This window comes from Egretta garzetta, unplaced genomic scaffold (genome assembly GCF_000687185.1).
Source record: "Egretta garzetta isolate BGI_Z169 unplaced genomic scaffold, ASM68718v1 scaffold117, whole genome shotgun sequence".
NCBI classification, from domain to species: Eukaryota; Metazoa; Chordata; class Aves; order Pelecaniformes; family Ardeidae; genus Egretta; species Egretta garzetta.
In genome coordinates, this window is record NW_009260479.1 from 1,263,635 (window position 1) to 1,283,057 (window position 19,423).

The following is a 19,423-nucleotide window of genomic DNA, read 5'->3' on the forward strand; positions in this document are numbered from 1 at the left end:
GTTATAACCACCAAAAAAAATCTCTTTATTTTGTGTATCAGTTGTTTAGAATGAAGTCAGGAAGGAAGGAGGAATAATAAGAAGAGGATTTATACTGAGTTCTTCAGTATGCCATTTGTCTAAGGAAATGAAAATTGACACTTCTTTTTTTTTTTTTTTTAACTAGGAAAAAAAGAAATAGTTCTAATAGCTCTCATTAGCTGTTGTTGCCCTAGAAAGATCATGTAATTGTTCTTTTCTGCCTGGGTGTTCATTGTTTGTTTCTACAATGGAGTTCTCCATCATGACTCTTCCATTTTCCCATTATTCTTCATGACAATAGTTAAGAAAAACTGAACTTAATCCAATCTCTTTCTGTACACAGTGCTTTAAAGCAAAGGGCAAGAATGCTTCTAGCACAAAGCACATTAATCCCAGTTCTCATTGGAAAACCAGGTGAGAAGGAATATTCCTCAGCATGTTCAATCACCAAAGAGATTATAGAAGTCTCTTGGTAAGATCACTGATTGTTGGTTTCCCTCTTCTCTTCCTTTACATACTCTGAAGCCAGGGGACATGTTATCTTCCATTGCTGTCTTTCGTAGAACCAATGTGTCTGTCATCTTTTTGGCATCTCTTTGCTGCTTTGATCACTGCTACAACTCTGCCTGTCCCAGTGACTCAGCCTGTCACCAAGTCCAGTGTCTGTTATTTTTTCATCTTCTCTGTGCTGCTTTTGACGGTAAGCAGGGATGCTATGAAGCAGCTGGTTGCTGCTATGAAAAATACTAAGACGATTGTTTGAAGTCGCCATAATTTTATCCAGGGTCTTTTGTGCAGAGATACACAAGCACACACAGGAAGCTCAGCACATGCCAGATGTGGCTGACTGCCTGTGAAGGCAGTGAACCTCTGTCCAGTGCATATGCGATTGGTCCAATGTCTCCAAGAAATGCTAGGCTCACTATGTAGAGTCCATGGGTTTCACCTGTGCATAAACAAGAGTTGCCTCTTCCAGAAGCCTGCAGTGAGGCCCTTACTCTCTAATATTACCTCACTCACTAATCAGGTATTTCTCCTTTAAAGCAGTGGGTAAAAGAGCTGTATAATGTTATTGAAATAGATATATTAAAATATATTCACTATGCTTAGAAACTTGTTTCCACCTGGCTATTAGAACTAATGCTGTAAGGCATTTGGAATAAAGAAAGAAGACCTTTGCTTTGAAGTATAAATTACTTACAATTACTGGAGTTTGGAATGAGAGATTCCCAGAAGTCAGATCTATCTGCTGCTTTTGTTTCTGAGAAGTGGCTGATACTGGAGGAGATTCTGGACTAGAGAAATTCAAGAGTTTGATTTTTTCCTTCCCTTGTTCAGATACTCACCATGTAAGAGTCTGGTGTGACAGCTCATAAACCCAGATCACTGTTTCTCAAAGAATTGTTTTGATGTGGATGTTGTACAGGATTCCTGCATTTGCACTGAAAGAGAGCTCAGGGGCACATTTTATGGCTCCTAATATTCTAAGCGGAGGAGTTGCATATCAAAACAGAGCTGGAAATGGATGACATTCATTACACTCAATCTTGCTTTGCTGATGGTGATCTGTGCTCTAATAATTCTTTTGGACAAAAAACATGAGACACACAGTTATCCTTCTGAAAACAAGGTTTTAATGAGCAGGGAAGATGTAGTGCAGGAGACAGAGGCATCATGGCCTGATAAGGTAGAATACATGGTTTGTCTCCTTTCCCTAGTTTTGACAGTCCCCTTCTCTTTCACCCAGCTTCAAGCTATTTTCATTTTCTATTGATTTCTCATGTAGAGGGAAGTCAGAAAAAGAAGAGTGGTTTTCCTTTTGCGTGGATAAATAACTCCTTGATTCAAATATGCCTTTTCCTCCCAGGTACTTATGTAGACCCAGTTGGATGTTCTAAGCATCTCAGTGTTGATTGTGTTTGTGGTCTCCACACCCAAGCTGGAAAGATATGGTGAGGGAAAGGGAGAGTCAGGATGAATAAAACAAGGATTTCTTATGAGCACTATCCTGGAAGAGGGATTCAATATCCAACTAGGCACCAAAGCTTCCCACGTGTTGTCTGGAGAGTCAGATGTTTGCTACCATCAGCAACCATTCTGCACAGAGAGCTTCAGCACTGGCCAGAAGGAGGGGCCAAATACAAGGGCTTTCAGGGATGTAACTCGGATCCGACCACCTGAAACCTACTCAAACCTGGTCTCAGAGAAAGGGGGTAAAAGATGCACCGAGACATATTTAGCTTAGGATGTCGAATAATAATAAACAGAGCAGTGAGAAAAGAAGTCTAATCACCTGTTTAGCCTTCAGGGGAAAATGGCACCAAAAAAATGCACAGAAAATGGCAGTCTATACCAGATTCTCCAGTAAGAAAGAGAGGGAAGTATGTGAATTGTCTGTGAACTAGTGACAGAAATGGAAACTGAGGTCCTTAACCTTTAGCACATGTTTCTGTAGTTGACCCAAATGTTACTAGTTTGTTTTTTTTTTTAATTTGGACTTGTCACTCCGAGAAAAATCAGTGAAAAAATACAAATAGACAATAGCAGTATGAAATTCAGTGATCTGTATGGATACGGGGTAATCTGGAACATCTGGGTGAACCGTTCCTTGCTGTTTTCCATGTGGACTTTCTTTCGCTGTAGGAAAAAGCACCTTTTCAAAAGTCTTGCTACCTTTTTCAATGGCTGTTCTCAACAGCACTTTTAGAAATGTTCAGTCTGATGCTTGTATTTGACATCTTATTTTCCTGATGGCTGGGTGCTGAACTGTCACTGAATGATCATGGAAAAGGCCCAAGAAGAAACTGGGTAAAGGGCAACAAGAACATCATGAAGAGTTCTTTAGGAAGTTGTTTTTATGTGTCCTTCGGGGATCTTTCTGAATTTCCTGTTTTATTTTAATTTTCTTGTTTCTAAGACACAGTTCAAAATAAGCATGGAAAAAACCTATTGCTTGAGCTTGGATGTGCTTTTGATGGGTGGAGGAAGGTAGTTTGTACAGCAAAACTGCATAGTTTTTCTCTCTGAGTTCCTTGTGATGAAGAGGAGTGCTTGCCAGACATTGAACGCCCCTCCTCGCCCCCAGTATCACTATACGCAGTTTCCAGAGCTCCTTGGGGTAATGTTGCAATCAGACATGAAATCTCTCTGCTTCAGTGAAGTAATTAGTGATTTTCACTCACATTCTGGGAGAACTGGCACCTTGGGAAAAGATCAGAAGTGGCTTCATTCTCACAGAGGATGGGTGAACACATCTACCCTAGGTGTAGGCACTTCTGAAACCTGTTCAGAGACATTCTTGCATGGCCTCCCCAGCCCACCTGCCCCAGGGTTGGGAGATGTGGTTATCTTGATCCTTCTTCAGGTTCTTTGCAGAAGTACTACCAATAATGTTGTTGCATCAGAAGAGTCTAGAAAATCAGAATCTCCAGGAATGTTGCTTCTAGTTTACAGTGCGATAAATGGGAGGGGAGTAGAGCAATAAGTTTACCGTACACGTATCCTTCTCCTAGATGGAGCACTGAAGACCTAAACTTTCCTGCCCATTTCTGAATACATCATTTAACTGCTTTTTTAAGACTATACTAACATTAATCTTTCTCTTGCAATGCTCTTGTCATGCCTTTTCTGTCTTCTGAACCCATATGCTGTAAGAAAACATTATCAGTAATTATCTTTAAATACGTGTTTAAATACTTGATGTGTTTATGTCCTTTATTTCTCCTCTTCCCTCCTCAGCAGGCTGTTCTAGTCATCACAGAGGTGGGATAAGTTGACTTACCTTGTGAATAATCTGTTCTACAACCTTTTCTTAAATCTGTGAAGTTGCTAGGCTGTTTAAAGTCCAGCACAGAGTGTTCATCTCTCTTTTATTTTGGTCTGTACCAGGAAATGCCTACAGAGAATGCCTGGGCAATGGGACATGGGCTTCCAAGATAAACTACTCTCAGTGCGAGCCTATTCTGGATGACAAGGTCTGTATTTTTCCCTTCATTCTTCTCAATGACATTTCTCAGCATACATGAATGCAAAGCTAAGCTTAAGGTTAACATACTAATTTGGGACTTCTGAGACAGATTCCATTTCTGTCTCTGCAACAAATCCTCACTGTGAATTCAGGCAAATCACTTATCGTCTCCCCATATCCCCTACTCAGATGGTTTTTAAAAAAAGGATGCTTTATTATACTCTGTCCCTGATGATGTATGTTTATGCAGATCCTTCCTAGCTTTGTTCGGAGCCTACGGCTGCTACAGTAAATGTTAGTAATAATAACAATAAGACCAAAAGCTTCTTTGGCACTGAAAAATAAACTTTCACCAGCTGATTCCACACTGCACCTACCATTTCTGAGGTCTCATCAACAACTGGCCTTTCTGGAACTCAATGTCATTTTTCCTTCAGCTAATATGTACAGGGGCAGCAGCAGGAAAATACATAAAAAGCAGACTCGTGTCCCAGCTGTCTTTAAAATATTGAGCCAGTCTTGCGTTATACAGGAGTTTACAGAATGAAATTAGCATATAGGTTTAAGCTCCTTCAGAAAGGCTGCAAGCAATTATGCAAAGTCCTTTTCTTGTCAAATGTCTCAGCTTTTCTTGGAGGCATCATAGACATTCATCCTCACACAGTTTAAGCCTTCAAGCCTTTGATGCCATGTTCTCTTTCTCTTCCTCCTGTTTTGAGTGCTATGGTAGGACACAAGCACACATTGGCTTTGTGCTGTCTCTCTGCCAGAGGTGCCTTTCCCCTCTAAGAACGAGGGTGGAGCCCAGCAGCTCAGGCCTGTTTATGTTTTGGGGTTCAGTCCACTCATTCCGTCATTGGAATGGTGCCATGCCAGTTGCAAACAGAGAGGAGGAAGACAAGGTCTCACCTGCTGAGGGCTGCTTGCAGAACTAATCCAGATTTAGTACTCGGGAACTATCTGGACTACTGCTGTGCCCAAAACAGTCATGATGTGCTTTGGCTGTGGCCCAGCATCCATCCTGTAAGATCCATGTTGTTGCTGAATGTGGGCTTTGATGAGTGAATCAGAAAACAGATAACTACACACCAGCTGCTGAGGAAGGCCTACTCTTACCCACTGGCTAGGTAATTTGGTGGTAGCCCACCCACCCCCCACCTCCATTTGCTAGAGGCTTCTAGAAAGTAAGAAAAAATGTGCCAGTGCATGACTGCCATCCAGAGGGACTGATAGACGTTCAAGGTGGTCTAGCATAGAGGAGAGGCTCCCATGGCAATTTAAGCTGATGTAAGCTGGGACCACCCCAGTGCAGCCCCTCCTTACATTTTTTTCCCACTTAAAATGAAAAACTAACTTTTTCTGGGTCATTTTTTGGATTAGTCAGTTCCCTAAACCATCTTACTGCATTACTGCAGGAGTGCTGGGGCCAGCACAAGCAGAGAGATTGCAAGCATGGGGTTGAGGGGGACAGCAGACCATGGTAGCAGACCATCTCTGACCGAAACGGATTTGCACTTCTGTGAAACCACCCGCTTAAAAATAAGCAAGCTGGGGGGGCATGGTGTAGCAGCCAGTGCTGATTTAGAGAATGGGGTACAGAGCTGGGTAAAGACTCAAAGTCTTTGATGTGGTTTAGCTGGTATGGGAAACCTGATCTGATACTAGCAGTCTGCTGTACCAGCTCAGGAAAGTGCTGCTGTATTTTAATGTCACTCGTTATGTGTTTGTCTGCACGACTTGAACAGTTGCTATCTCTGCGCAAGCAAATACAGAGAAGTTTTATTTGAAGAGGCTGGAGAAGTGTTGTTACTAGAGGACAGGATTATTTCCTTTACTCTGTTTTTGCTTCTAAAAACTTTGCAGCTATGGTGATAGCTTAAAACCTCCTAAATAGCATGTTTCTTAAACAGTTGAAAGCGCAGATGTTCTCCCACCCTTGTTTGCAAAAGCTTAAAAACTCATTTATTAGATCTTTAAAGATTTGCGACAAGCTTTGCAAATATTAATATTTGTGAATATTTTTGAAATCTCCACATAATGCTCAGTGCTACAGACAAATACTTGGGTTGCTTTGTGATCTCAAAAAAAAAAAAAAAAAATCCCCACAGATTTCCGTAATCCTCCATTTTGATTGAAGGTGAGATGCAAGCACACATGTGGGTCTACTGTTACTTATTGACTGATCCTAGCAGATGTTAAGCATCAGCCAGGAGGTACACCCTGTGTTTCATGTTTATTTTTAATACAGAACACATCACTACTTTCAAGCTTGGCCACTCGCAGCCAGAGTGCTAAAAAATTACATGGTTTGACTTCGAATGCAGTGACTGGGACAGGAACAGGACTTTTCAAGATCAACCCCATGTCCAGTGCTACATGCTTTATGGCGGAGCGTTGGTGATGTAACAAGGAAAATTTAGGGGGGTTTTCAGCTGTGGATCGGTCTTAGGGGACATAAACTCCTGTAACACACATTCATTGGATTACTTTAATACATCATTGCTTTACCTGTGGTCCAGACCTGTGGCAGTAGCTGATAAAAACTCTGCTCTGGGACTTTTTTGCCTCTAGGTTCCCACTTTGGCTGGGATCTAGTTGCTTGCATGTAGTTACGCGGTGCAGTTTAAAATGCCCCAGTGTGTCTCCATGCATCTGGCCGGTGTGACACAGACCTTCTAGACATTAGGAAAAAATTTCTTCACCCAAAGGGTTGTCAGGCTCTGGAATGGGCTGCCCAGGGAGGTGGTCAAGTCCTCATCCCTGTAGGTATTTAAAAGAAGGATAGATGAGGTGCTTAGGGACATGGTTTAGTGGTGGGATGGCAGGGTTAGGTTAACAGTTAGAGTTGATGATCTTAAAGGTCTTTTCCAACCAAAGTGATTCTATGAATACCTGTGTCCTTTAGCAGCAGCAAGTGGAGCTCAGTCACTAGGACCAGCTAGGAAGCACAGAGTCTCCTGAGTGCACCTCAGGGACCACTGGGTGCTTCTGTGTGTGTAACTGTTTCTAGCCCTTGCTTCAGATATTGGTTCAGATGTTGGGTGGATACCCAAACGTAGGTGTCCTAACATCAGACTGAATCCCATCCCCTGAGCAATTAGTTAGCTCCTTCTCCAGGCACAGGAATCGGTACAGAAATCATTTTGATCCAACTGGCTGTTTGATGGCATAACGTGTGACAAATGGAAAGCTTCTACTCAGCCTACATGCTCCTGTGTCAAAGGATCCTTTGCTGCATCTGGCTCAAACCTGTGCTCTTGTTAGAAGATAAATGAGAGTCTCAGGCAGCAAAAAATACATCTTAGGCTCCAAGAAGAGCTATAAACTAGGAACTTTGGTCTTGTCTATGTGGTCTATGGTATCTGGATATGAATTTGGTTCTGGTAATGTTTTGAGGTGGCTTCAAGCTGTGTAGCTGAGTTAGCACCATGCTGGGCTTAAGTTAATGTATCCTGCACAGTCACATTAGCCACAGCTACCCAGCTTCCAGCTGGCTCAGAACAGGAAAGCAGGAAAGTGAACTCAGAGGCATCTTGGATGACAAAGATGCTTCCAAGTTGCTTCTGAAAGCCTTTAGAGAAGAGATATGGTGTCTTTAAACTGTGCTGGTGATGAGATCATCCTGGCAACAGGAAGAAGTCTAAAGTGACTGAACTGGGAATGGATCGCAGGGCCTTGCAGGAAGACATGTGCTGTAAACACTGGGAGGGCCTGTCAGGAAGTTCTGTTAGAGGGATTGACGTCCTTGTCACCTGGAGAGCTAAGAGTGCTGTCATTAGGTGGTTATTGGTTCAAATCATTAGCTGATTTGGTTTGGACAGTTTAGCAGTCACGTCTGAGCTAAAGCAAAGTAAAAAGTCCTCTAGACAGAATGACTCCATCATTAGCCTGAAATCTGGCTGCAGGGAGCCCAGTGTAGCATGGTTGTTTGTGCATAAGGTACAGCATGGAAGACAACTCCAGTGGCGTGACCTGCCATGGTCCAGAGAGCAAGGCTAAAAGAGTGTCCACACCATCTCCTGTTCTATCTCCTTCCTAATGAAATGACCCTCCTCCTAAGCCTGAATAGGATTTAAATCTGTGGATTGAAATATCTTCTTGGAAGCAGAGGAATATTGGGTAACAGTAGAAGGTTGTTACCATTTTAATGGATCAGTCTTCAAGAGGGTGAGACAGAAGAGAGTTATGCAAGTATTTTACATGAACTGAGCTTTGGCCAACACATGACTGATTCTGGGCACGTGTTTTTCAGCCCTGAAGGTGTTGTCTCCAATTCTACCAGAGTTACAGATTGCATGTAGGCTGGTGGAAAGTGATCTTGCCACCCTGTCAGCTTAGTTTTTCATAGGCACTGAGGCAGTTCTTGTCTACGATATTTGAATTTGCCTTCAGGAAACCTTGTTAGTGTCAGCAAGAGAAGAAATAAAAGTCATGCCTGTTTTTCCTTCAGCATCAATGCATCAAAGAGGAGCTTAATTACATTTTTTTCCAATTAATTTTCACACATTTTGAACCATACCTGGTTAGGAGTTAGGAACCAAAGGAGGGAGCTGAAGGGTCAGATTCAAAGAGCGGGATCCTTGGCCTGGGAGAAACATTGTCATCTTCTAGAAGATTTCTAGCATTACATGAGCAATTCTGGGTGACACTCTTAGTCATATGGTTGAGTTTTCAGTAGCCCTGCAAGAAGCAGGGAGTGGCGCTTGATGATGCTTATGGTTCTCTTCCAACTTGAGATATTCTATGAATCAATGATTCTATGAATTAAGTGGGAAAGTAAATAAGCAAGGCAGTTTACCAGGGCACTATCTGAACATTGCATTTCAGGTAGGCACATCAGTTCAAGTGTGTTTTCCTCCCCTTTAGGTGTCCCTGTGACTTAAGGATAAATAAAACTCAGTGTGCAATTCAGATCTTATGGGGTTTTGGTTTTGGTTTTGTTTTTTTTTTCTCCTCAAGGCTATTGAGAAAATGGGCCTGTCCATGGGGCAGTTTATTTTAGGGGATTTTATAATAGACTTAAAAATACCTTACATGGTTGAGTTCTGTCCAGAAACAGCACATTACTCCATGTGCTGAAGATATAGTTAGATTTCATCATGAAAATGACTCCAAGAGGGCATGCTCTCTCTCTGGCAAAGTTCTGGTAGATGCTATCTTCACAGAACAATGGAACAAATTAACTACAGCTGCTGGTTGTACTTTCATCCAAACATTCATTCACTGACAAATTCCTTTGACTGGAATAAAACGTTAAGGGAACTTAATAGAAAAAAAATGAAACAAAGGAAGTTCAACCAAAATTAGAAAACTACTGTCATTTGTAGGATATTACTTCTATATTTTTATCACAAAGGAGGAAATTTAGGTGGTTATTTTTCAAAGGTCTCATTCTTCTGAAGGAGGACAACATCCCAAAGTGGGAAAAGATCTGCTTATCGTGAAAAGAAACAAATGCCAAACCTAACAAATAAATAAATATCTGTTTTTCAGGGCAGTTTATTCTTTAAGTAGCAAACCTCCATCAATTTTTTACCAGCTTCAGTATTTACCTGAATAGTGTTTTTCTACTTCTTCCTGTGCATCAGGCAAAGAGAGGAGAGTCTTCTCTTTTCTCTGAAACCAGCAGCAGACCACCAAGAAACAATGTTCCAGTTAGTCCACAGTCAAATTTTGGTCACATCTCTAAATTCACTGATGTACATGGTGCACTTTTGTACTTATTGTTTTGCTAACAGGATCAAGAACCTGCCAATAATCTCCTCAGCATCCTAGGAAATACACACTAATACATTAAGCTTCACCACATACCTGGGTTGCTGCTAAAACCAACAGGATCTCTAGTTCATCAGGCTCTCTCAAAACTGAAAGGACACCAGCAGATTCCCTAAGCAGATTTGCTTAGGGCCAGGGTTTAGTGGTGGGATGGCAGGGTTAGGTTAACGGATGGACTTGATGATCTTAAAGGTCTTTTCCAACCTAACTGATTCTATCATTCTATGATTCCAGCTCTTTCAGTCTGCATTTGTTCTGCCCTCAGTTTGAAAGATAATGATTGTGGCTTGCAAGGAACGTACCTCCAGAGAAAAATCTGCCTGTATGGAAAGGTCTTATTATTTATTCTTACTGACAACTGATTCATTTTTGTATGAAAACCAAACCATTTGAGTATGAAAAGTAGCATAACCTGGCTCATTAAGACCATGCAGTTTCCTAACAAAATATTGTTTTATAACTTTTGGAACTGTGAGATGTGTCTTTGGTAGCTTTGTCACCCTAAAATGACAAAGTTTTAAAATAGCATAATAATGAAAATAAGAAATCATAGAATCATAGAATCATAGAATGGTTTGGGTTAGAAGAAACGTTAAAGATCACCTAGTTCCAACCCCCCGGCCAAGGTCAGGGACCCCTTCCACTAGACCAGGTTGCTCAAAGCCCCATCCAACCTGGCCTTGAACACTTCCAGGGATGGGGCATCCACAGCTTCTCTGGGCAACCTGGTCCAGTGCCTCACCACCCTCAGACTGAAAAATTTCTTCCCTATATCTATATCCCTATATCTATAATCTACCCTGTTTAAAGCCATTGCCCCTTGTTCTATAACTACATGCCCTAGTAAAAAGTCCCTCTCCAGCTTCTTTGTAGGCCCCCTTCAGGTACCGGAAGGCTGTGATAAGGTCTCCCTGGTGCCTTCTCCAGGCTGAACAAGCCCAACTCCTTCAGCCTGTCTTCATAGGATAGGGGTTCCATCCCTCTGATCATCTTTGTGGCCCTCCTCTGGACTCGCTCCAACAGGTCCATGTCCTTCTTATGTTGGTGGCCCCAGAGCTGGACACAGTACTCCAGGTGGGATCTCACAAGAGCAGAGTAGAGGGGCAGAATCACCTCCCTCAACCTCCTGGTCACGCTTCTTTTGATTCAGCCCAGGATATGGGTCAGGTCATATTGAGCTTCTCATCAACCAACTCCCCCAGATCCTTCTCTTCAGAGCTGCTCTCAATCCGTTCTCTACCCAGCCTGTATTTGTGTTTTGAATTGCCCTGATCCACATGCAGGACCTTGCACTTGGCCTTGTTGAACTTCATGAGGTTCACACGGACCCACATCTCAAACATGTCAATGTCCCTCTGGATGGCATCCTGAAGAAATTACAGAAAAAAAGGGGTGAAAAAATAACTTTTTTGATTATATTTTTAAGAAAATGTGGACAAATCCAAAACGGAAATGAAACCAAGCCTGTACTTCTGTGCCTGGGCAGCATGTTTGCCTTATACATAGGCATCAGCCCTGGGGCTATAATATCATTTTAAGGTCAAGAAAAGTAATTACTGTTTCCTAAACTGATTAACTGTTCCTTAATGTCAGTGCTTAGAGACTCATGCTGATTTAATCATGTTATCTCTTTACCTCCAGAGGAAGTATGCGCTCCATTACAAGATTGCTCTCATCATAAACTACCTGGGGCACTGTATATCAGTAGGGGCCCTTATAGTTGCCTTTATGCTTTTCTTGTGCTTGAGGTGAGTAATCTGTTTGCATGCTTCTAACTTGGTTGGGTGTGTGACACTTACCGGGTTACTCAAGCGCTCTGATAACACTGTCCTGGTCATGTATGGTCTTGAAAAATGGTCATGGCTTTTACACTCCCAAGCATATACATGGTTTCATTCACTGATGCATTGGATGAGCTGTAACGATGGCTTCCGTGCATGGGACCTAAAGCCTATTTGTATTCAGGAAGAGAACTGTACATGATTTATTGATGCAGCAAAAAATTCAGTGAGCACAGAGTGCTTCATTAAGGGAAGCTGGGATTTGAGTGTGTCGAGTTGCAGGGTTTGCGGGCAGGTTTTCTTTTATATAAGGCACTGCATGATAACAAAAGGAATTTTGCATTCTCTGACAGATAATGCTCAGATCTAGACCAAAGGAGATAGAATGATTTTTTTTTTTTCATTTTGCTTTCGGTTACTTTCAATTTTTCTTCCATTAAAGAACTTAGGAGTTTTCTTAAATAACAAGAGAAACATCATTAGAGGAGCTTTATGCCCACCAGTGCTCATGAAATGATGAATGCAAATCAATGAAACAGCATAGAAACACTTCCCTCCCCTGGTTCCGTGGTACATTGTCAGGTCAAATGGATAGGTCAGTGAAAGAAAGTCTGTGAAGAAGAGTTGGGTCTACAGGGAGAAGAGAAAGGGCAGGAGGGAAGGAAACTTTGTGGAAAGTAATAAGTAGAGCTGTATCAGTCATCATATGTATTGTACATACACAGCCTGAATCACAGGAATATATTTTAACAGGAGTGGCCTGGTTGGATTTTTCTGTATTATTTCTTAGATTACCTGGCTGGTATTTCAGTACTACTTGTGCTGTCTTGTCTAGGAGCGTTCAACCTGAACTTAGAATCAACTGCACTGAGTGCTATGCAATGATAATCCTTGAAAAAAATCTTTACTAATAGCAGAGGAGAAACAAGTGGAGGTCTCCCCCCTCACAGGATTACAACACGATGATTGACAGTGACCTAAGTGAAAGAATTACTGCTTTCCTGGAGTGGAGCATCCTTACAAAGTCTTCCTCTTGAGCATTCCTAACAAGAGGGTCTTTCTTATTAGCAACAGGAATCTTTTTCCACCTCAGCGTCTATAAACAGAATAATCTATGCTAATAGGAAGAAAAAAAAATAAGCTTAAAACATTCAGTGGGAACATTTATGGTGCATCAGTTTAAACTTTCATTTCAACCTTTTTGCTGTGCATATAATGCTAATTCCCATAGAGCTTCGAGACCTGAATTAATTTACACTGAATAAAGAATGCAAATTATTCATTGTAACTATATTATCTGCTTCGATGCTGAATCTTTTATAAATGCTTGAGTAAATAATGAAAAAATAATTATATAATATGATATAAATGTATCCAGCTTCTAACACAGAAGTGGTCTGCCTTGTTGGTTTTAAATTGTTCTCCTGGCATTTAAACTTTGACTTTAAGATTCAGATTTAGTAGTCAGCTTCAGCATTAAAAATGACTGCAGTAATTAAGTACTTCCCTGTACATGCTGTGGATTAAGATAGTCCATCTTTTCAAATTCCCACTTTATGATGAAAAAAAAAAAAAATCTCATGTCCAGCCAGCATTAACCAGCATGAGCTACCTCAGTGTCTGTAGAGTTACACATGTATTCAGAAGTTCTAAAGATGCTCCAATAAAGGCAGTCCAGATTCATGTTACATTACAGATTTCTCCTACACAAATTCTAGGTTATGCACATATTCATCACACTTACCTCTTCAAAGTGTCCCAAGGGCAAATCAGTTTTGGTGACTGAGTCCCATTATTTGGGGCTTTTTCCCTATTTTAGTTTGGATGAAAGAAGGCATCTACTAACTGGGTGCAATTTAGATAATTCCTGGCTAAAAAAGCAATAGAAGACCCTGAAGTCTAGATCTGATAGTCCCACATCTTGACCCAAAGTAGAAATATATCAGTTCCTTATTCCTCCCCCACTCCGCCCATCTACCTCACTTCATGAGTATGTGCTGACAGAGAAGTTAGAGGAGACCTCCAGGAAGGCTCAAGTTCTACAATTGCTCCATATTTTCATGCTTCTCACCTATCACCAGCTTGATTTCCCTTTGCTCTGTCAGTGCAGATGGAGTCCCAAGGGCAGTCCTGTCTGAATGAAGGGACTGGAGCACACTGCTGTATTGGAACATAGCTGCTAGGAAGGCTGAGGGTTCTCCCACAGGTTAAATTTGTGGTTGGCATAGCAAAGAGTATTGCTTTGATGAACAACTAGTGAGATGGATGTCCTGCTTTTGGAGATGAGCTTCACTGTTAATGTTGCTGCCTCAGCCCAGGTAGCTGCTGTGTTGATGGGAAGCTTAGTCCTCAGTTATACTGAAGTTGGAAGGGGAAAGAACTGGATCTAGTCACTGTTCTTCCAAATCTATCCTATGTCATCTTGTCCCCAGTTCATGTCTTCCTCAGTTCCTGATGCAAACCTCTGTCCTCCATTCACAACCCACCCTCCACGCCAGTAGAAACATTCTACTGCCCTAAACTCTAAGGAACCGTACTCCAAAAGATATTTTGAGGAACAGAAAGCTCAGGTGTAGCAGCAAGTAATGAAATCATCTGCCATCTGTGTTTGTGTTGCCAGGAGACCCCAACACAACTCCCTTTTACTGCGAAGACCTATTCAGCCTTGTTTTCTCCAGTTCTGTCAGATATGAACCAATCCTTCCTTCTTGGCTGTGCAATGAAAAATAAGCCAGTGAACACTTCATTTAGCACCTAAATAATAAAAAATGAAGCCCAGCTTATGGAAGAGGACTTGATTTTTGTTGGCATATTGACTGAATGGCAATGAGTCATTGAGATAGCTCCTAAAGATCTAAGTCAAGGATGGTTCCTCAAGGTCTAATGTAGATGGTCTTAAAACTGTAAGAGCCATTCTGTCTTTACAATACAAAACAAAACAAGCACACAAACAAAAAGAAATAAGCTGAGAAGGAAAAATTAAGAATTTGTGCATAAACAGAACGTGCTCTAGAGTTGCATTGATCTCCAGGGCAGGGTCTGGAGGGATTTGCTAAGGGCACTTCACAGGGCATTGTTAAATGCATCTGCACTGCTGTGGATCCCATAGTCTGTGTGTTCTCATTAGCACTAAAGGTTTGATCCATTCCTCATGTGCACACAGGCAGCTCCTGCTGACATGGTTCTCATTGTCCCACATAATCCCATTCTCACATTAGTAAAGCAGGAATTTTCCATAGGAGGAACCCTGCTATCAGTAATATCTATCAAGCTGAAGGGAAAAAAAAAAAAAAAAAGTATTAAATCACTTCTTTTGTTCTTTTGAATCATATTTCATATTTTTCCTTTACTGTTGCTGATAATGCAGAAACCCCAATTGCTTTGTCCTGGCTTTTTCTTTGTTAGTGTGCTGTTATACCAGCCTCTGAGGTGGAATAAGAGTCCTTTGTAGAACTCCTGACTTGTTATTAAACACTGTCCTGGCCATGGCCAGCAGTGACCTGACTGGATTCAATCAGAAGATGATTTATTTATGCAGAAGAAGAAGTAACAGGAAGACAGGTATTTGTCCTGGGAAATATCTAAGTCCCTGCTGAGTTTTGAATCCAATAAAGAAGGATGGTGCTGAAAGGAAGATAGGCTGAAGATTAAAAATGATACGTCCTTCTGCACAGGATGCTGGATAAAGGCGGCTCTGAAAAAAACAAACCCACAAACATTGGCATAACATCTTTTGTCGCTAGTATGGTGGTAACAAAAGCACATTGAGGTTTCAAGGGAACCTTTGCTTTCTTGTTGCCCCTAAATTTGCCTTTTTATATTTCCTCTTTAAAATATCTGATTTTTTTTTCATAGGCCTGAGTCAGTGTCTCCTTTCTTTCTCGTGATTGTAGCCAGATTTCCTAAAACTCACATATTTTTTTCTCCCAAGAGAGTGAAACTTTTTTTTCATGAAATAGTCACTTTTTTTTCTTCCCCCCTCCACAATCATCTCCCATCTTTTAAGAGAGGAAGGTCTACTTTCCTTTATCCTCCCCTGTTCCAAACTCCTTTGAACTGCCTCTTGATCTTCATCCTGGAGTGCACTTGGTGAGACTGCTGCTGCAGGCCTCTGTTAGTAAGAATGGAAGAGTTTTATTAAATGACCTTTAGAAACCTGTCAGAAGACATGTAGAGCATCCATACAGCGTAGGTTTCATAGAGCAAAGTGATCTGACACCTATGAGAGTCTAGATACTGAGGATAGATCAAGCAGGTAGGTGACCTGCACAATTAGTACTGGTTTGCACTTAGAAGTCATGCGGAATCTGATGTGATTAGAGCAGAGCAGGCTCCAGATGTAAGGCACAGTCCTCCCAGACATACCTTTCTGTCCTGGAGCAAGAGGAAAAAGAGCAAGACCCAGGACAGAGCATCAAGTAACCGAATTCATCAGTTCATGTCAGGGCTCCATTTTCCCCTTCACCTCCTGGCTTTCCACCTAGCCTAGTTAAGTCTATTCTGTCTGCCACTTAGAATTGCAGAGCCTTAAATAGTGATTCAGGCACACGGCATTTGTTAAACTTCATCATAAATACCAGTAATTGCAGAGCATGTATTCGGTGGGTGCAATGGCTATAGGTTTGGAGACAGCACTCTGTCCTAACCCGTGACAGTCCATAGTAAAGTTCTCAAAGCAAGGCAGGAATGAAAACAGTGGAGGTCTGTAAATAAGCTCATATGCAATGAGGTGGTCTTCGTTGAACACATAATATCTGAAGTGCCGGTACTGCTTGGAGTCATGGGAAGCATCTCATCTCACAAACTCAGTTAATGGACAGAAACACATTTCCTATCGATTATCCTTAGACCAATGTCTTTGCTTCCCGCTGCCTTTACTCACCCCTCTCCCATCTCATATCTGTGTGACTTGTTCTTTAGATTCCTTTTATAGAGCCTACCTAGAGCAAAACCCACAGAGGACAGCAAAGCCCTCCTGAAGTCGTGAAATAATACCAGTAATTAAAAGTGTGCCCAGAGAGCTATATTCTTAAAGTGTGGAAGGTTTCAAAAGCTGCATCTGAAATAGCAGTATTGTAGCCTAGAAATATGAAGGCTGGCAAGGAGTATTATTGCTGCCTATAAATACATCACTGCTGGATAAACACTAGAAACTGAAGAGCTACTTGCAGTCAAGGACAATGTTAGTGCAAGAAGAAATGGGTATAGGCGCTCTACAGATAAACTCGTGAGTGGATATTAGAGGATGATTTCCAGCCCACAAAGCAGAGCAGTCCAGGAGCAATGTAACGCAGGAAAATTTAACTTGAGTTAAACTAGCGTTTCAGGAATTTATGAAGGATTTTTACTCAATGACTTTATTGACCGGGGTTTTGGAGGATCAGGAGGCCACTTCCTATCCCGTGCTTGAAATATGTTCCTAGTTGTATATCTCTGTGTCATTGCCAAGATTTTAGATGTGAAGCAGTTTTTGGAGATGGACACTAACTTGTTTAAATTCTGGTAATAGAACTGCTCTGTGCAAGATTAGATTTTTGTTGACTGACAAGCTAAAACTTGTCTGTGCTCTGGTCTCCTTTAGATGATGATGTTTTTGGGAACAGTGGAGCAAGCCTTGCAACTCTTCCAAGGTTTCAGAGAAAGGAAGAAAGTAAAGTTTGGTCTTTACAGTTTAGATATTGATCATGCTCGGGTGTGCAATTTAATTCAAAAAAGAACATGTCCTGAGTCATCTCTGGGAAGGAGAATCAGAGAAGATGTTTAGTTACCCACTACAAATACACCTGCAAGCATTCAAGTACTAAATGGTTCAACTTCAGTTTTCATCCAAGGCATTGCACACCTACATCCCTCACTAACTCCACTGGAGTTGTTCAGCACCCAGCCACCTTCTCTTCTGTCTAACCTAAAAGATGAACCCTGCTGCTTCACATTACTCTGCCAAGTAAAGCACAAGAGACGTGGGAAATCCCCAATTTGTGTCACCCCCAAATGGGGCATGTACACTCCTGCTAGCACGTGGACTGCCTCTGCATGTTACGGAAACAGCAGCTTCCTGGGAGAGGTGCCCAGGTTGAACCGCTGGAAACATTTCTGCACCCACAGTGAGAGCACCATGAGGCTAAAGAATTTAGACCAAGCACAGGAATAGGTATTTGGAAAGAGCAGGCTCTGAATGATCCTATATGGTCTTTCCTGAATTCTTGGCCAAATACTCAAAAACAATGCAATATTTTGCACTATGTGTTGGTGGAAGTGAGGCCAAGGAGGGTGTAAACAGCAGCATCAGTGCCTCAGACTTTCCCCCTTGGTTTATCCACACAGTGTCTGCAAAGGTAGATAATTTAATAAGCATTGCTAATTGTGTTAAAGGCAAAAAGCCATAACCCCTGAATTCCCTTGCTGCTCATTTAAATTCATTTTCTTTCAGATATTTTTTGTATAACCCCACACGGGGATTATGAATGAGGACATTCTGTGCACTCTTAAATTTCCCAAACAGTAGCTGTAAGCCTGATCACCCGTTACCAGCTCTCAGTGTTTGGCTTCTGAAGTCCTGACTCTAATTTGTGCAATCCAGCTGCAATGGTCGCTCTTAGAAAACATTCAGCCTTCCACAGTCTGGACCGATCACTGCAACCTGTGTCAACGGGGCAATGTCTTCGATAAACCCCAGAGGGCTGCAGCCACATACCGGACCCCTGCTACTCTAAAGCAAGTTTGTTATGGGGTACTAAAACCTGAGCTGCAAGGTAGCTCCTGCTAAAAAGATAATTTACAGCCCCGTTTCCTGTTCAGTACAAAAATGACTGACATCTGACCTCCGTTTAGCAAAGCAAATTAGAGCAGATTCTTAAATCTTTTTTCAACCAGCTAAACCACAAGCACATGCTGTACTGAATGAAGTCATCTGTATCTGACTTTGTCGCTCCTGTGAAAATAACAGAGGAATTTTCTCCAGTGGAAGAGCTGATTGCACAGTCAAGATTGGAACGAAATTCTTAGACTGGAGCATCGACCGACTGGGTTTCGGTTAGCCCATATTTAACCACGTAGTTCCTAGGGGCGACATTTCTCTTTGTACGCCGACTCGGAACAAAGCGCAGGCTGATGCAGTGCCCTATAGTTACCCGCGATGGTCACTGTCAGAAAGCTCACGGGTAGTTTGCAGAGGGCCATTTTTGATCCCTTTTCCCCATGCTACGCTGCCAGACAGCGCTGGGCGCAGACACTGACAGTGAACACAGTCGGCCTGCTCCTGCCCCAGGGCTGTCCTGCCTGTGGTCCAGTTCTGTGTCGTCTTGGCCGCATCTTCCCAACCCTAGCAACATCAGTGCTTTAAGCCTTTGTGTCTAAAGCGGGCAGAACGCCCTGTGTCCTGCGATTAAAAATTGGCTTGAAGGCAGGAGGAGGAGGCTTTGGAAAAGGCTTAGTGGAGCACAGCTGGTTCCACAATGGGTTTGGTTTTAGGGTCTATACACATCCTAAACACTACTGGAAGCTGCTGCTTCTCCTCTTCACCTGAGCATTTCACCCCCATCCTCATAATAAAGCTATTGCTCTCTTCCAGGGTTTCATTCTTCCCTTGCAACTGCCCCTTGCATTTCCTGTGGGAATATTTTTATTTCCCCAGGCAACTACCACCAAGAAGTTCATTTTCCCTGCCAACCTCCCCAGCTGTTTTTCCCATCTGTAAGCATTAGTACCAGAATATATGCAGTGATTGAACGTGAGCATGCAGGGGAAACCATGAGGACCTCAGGGGAGGCCTCCATGTGGATGAAAGCAAATAGGCTATGACAGGCACAGAGCCTGGGAAATAACTTGCTGTTAGGTATTCTTCCCACTCCATGCCATTTATGGCTTTTTTTTTTGCTTT

At 42.1% G+C, this 19,423-nt stretch overlaps 1 protein-coding gene across 1 annotated transcript in view; it reads left to right on the plus strand.

The window, feature by feature from the left end:
• Nucleotides 1–19,423, plus strand: part of CRHR2 (corticotropin releasing hormone receptor 2) — a 120,226-nt gene that overhangs the window by 41,465 nt on the left and 59,338 nt on the right. Inside the window, exons 3-4 of the mRNA XM_009644064.1 lie at nt 3,910–3,995; nt 11,405–11,511. Coding sequence (XP_009642359.1) covers nt 3,910–3,995; nt 11,405–11,511 — 193 coding nt within the window. The remainder of the gene's footprint in view (nt 1–3,909; nt 3,996–11,404; nt 11,512–19,423) is intronic.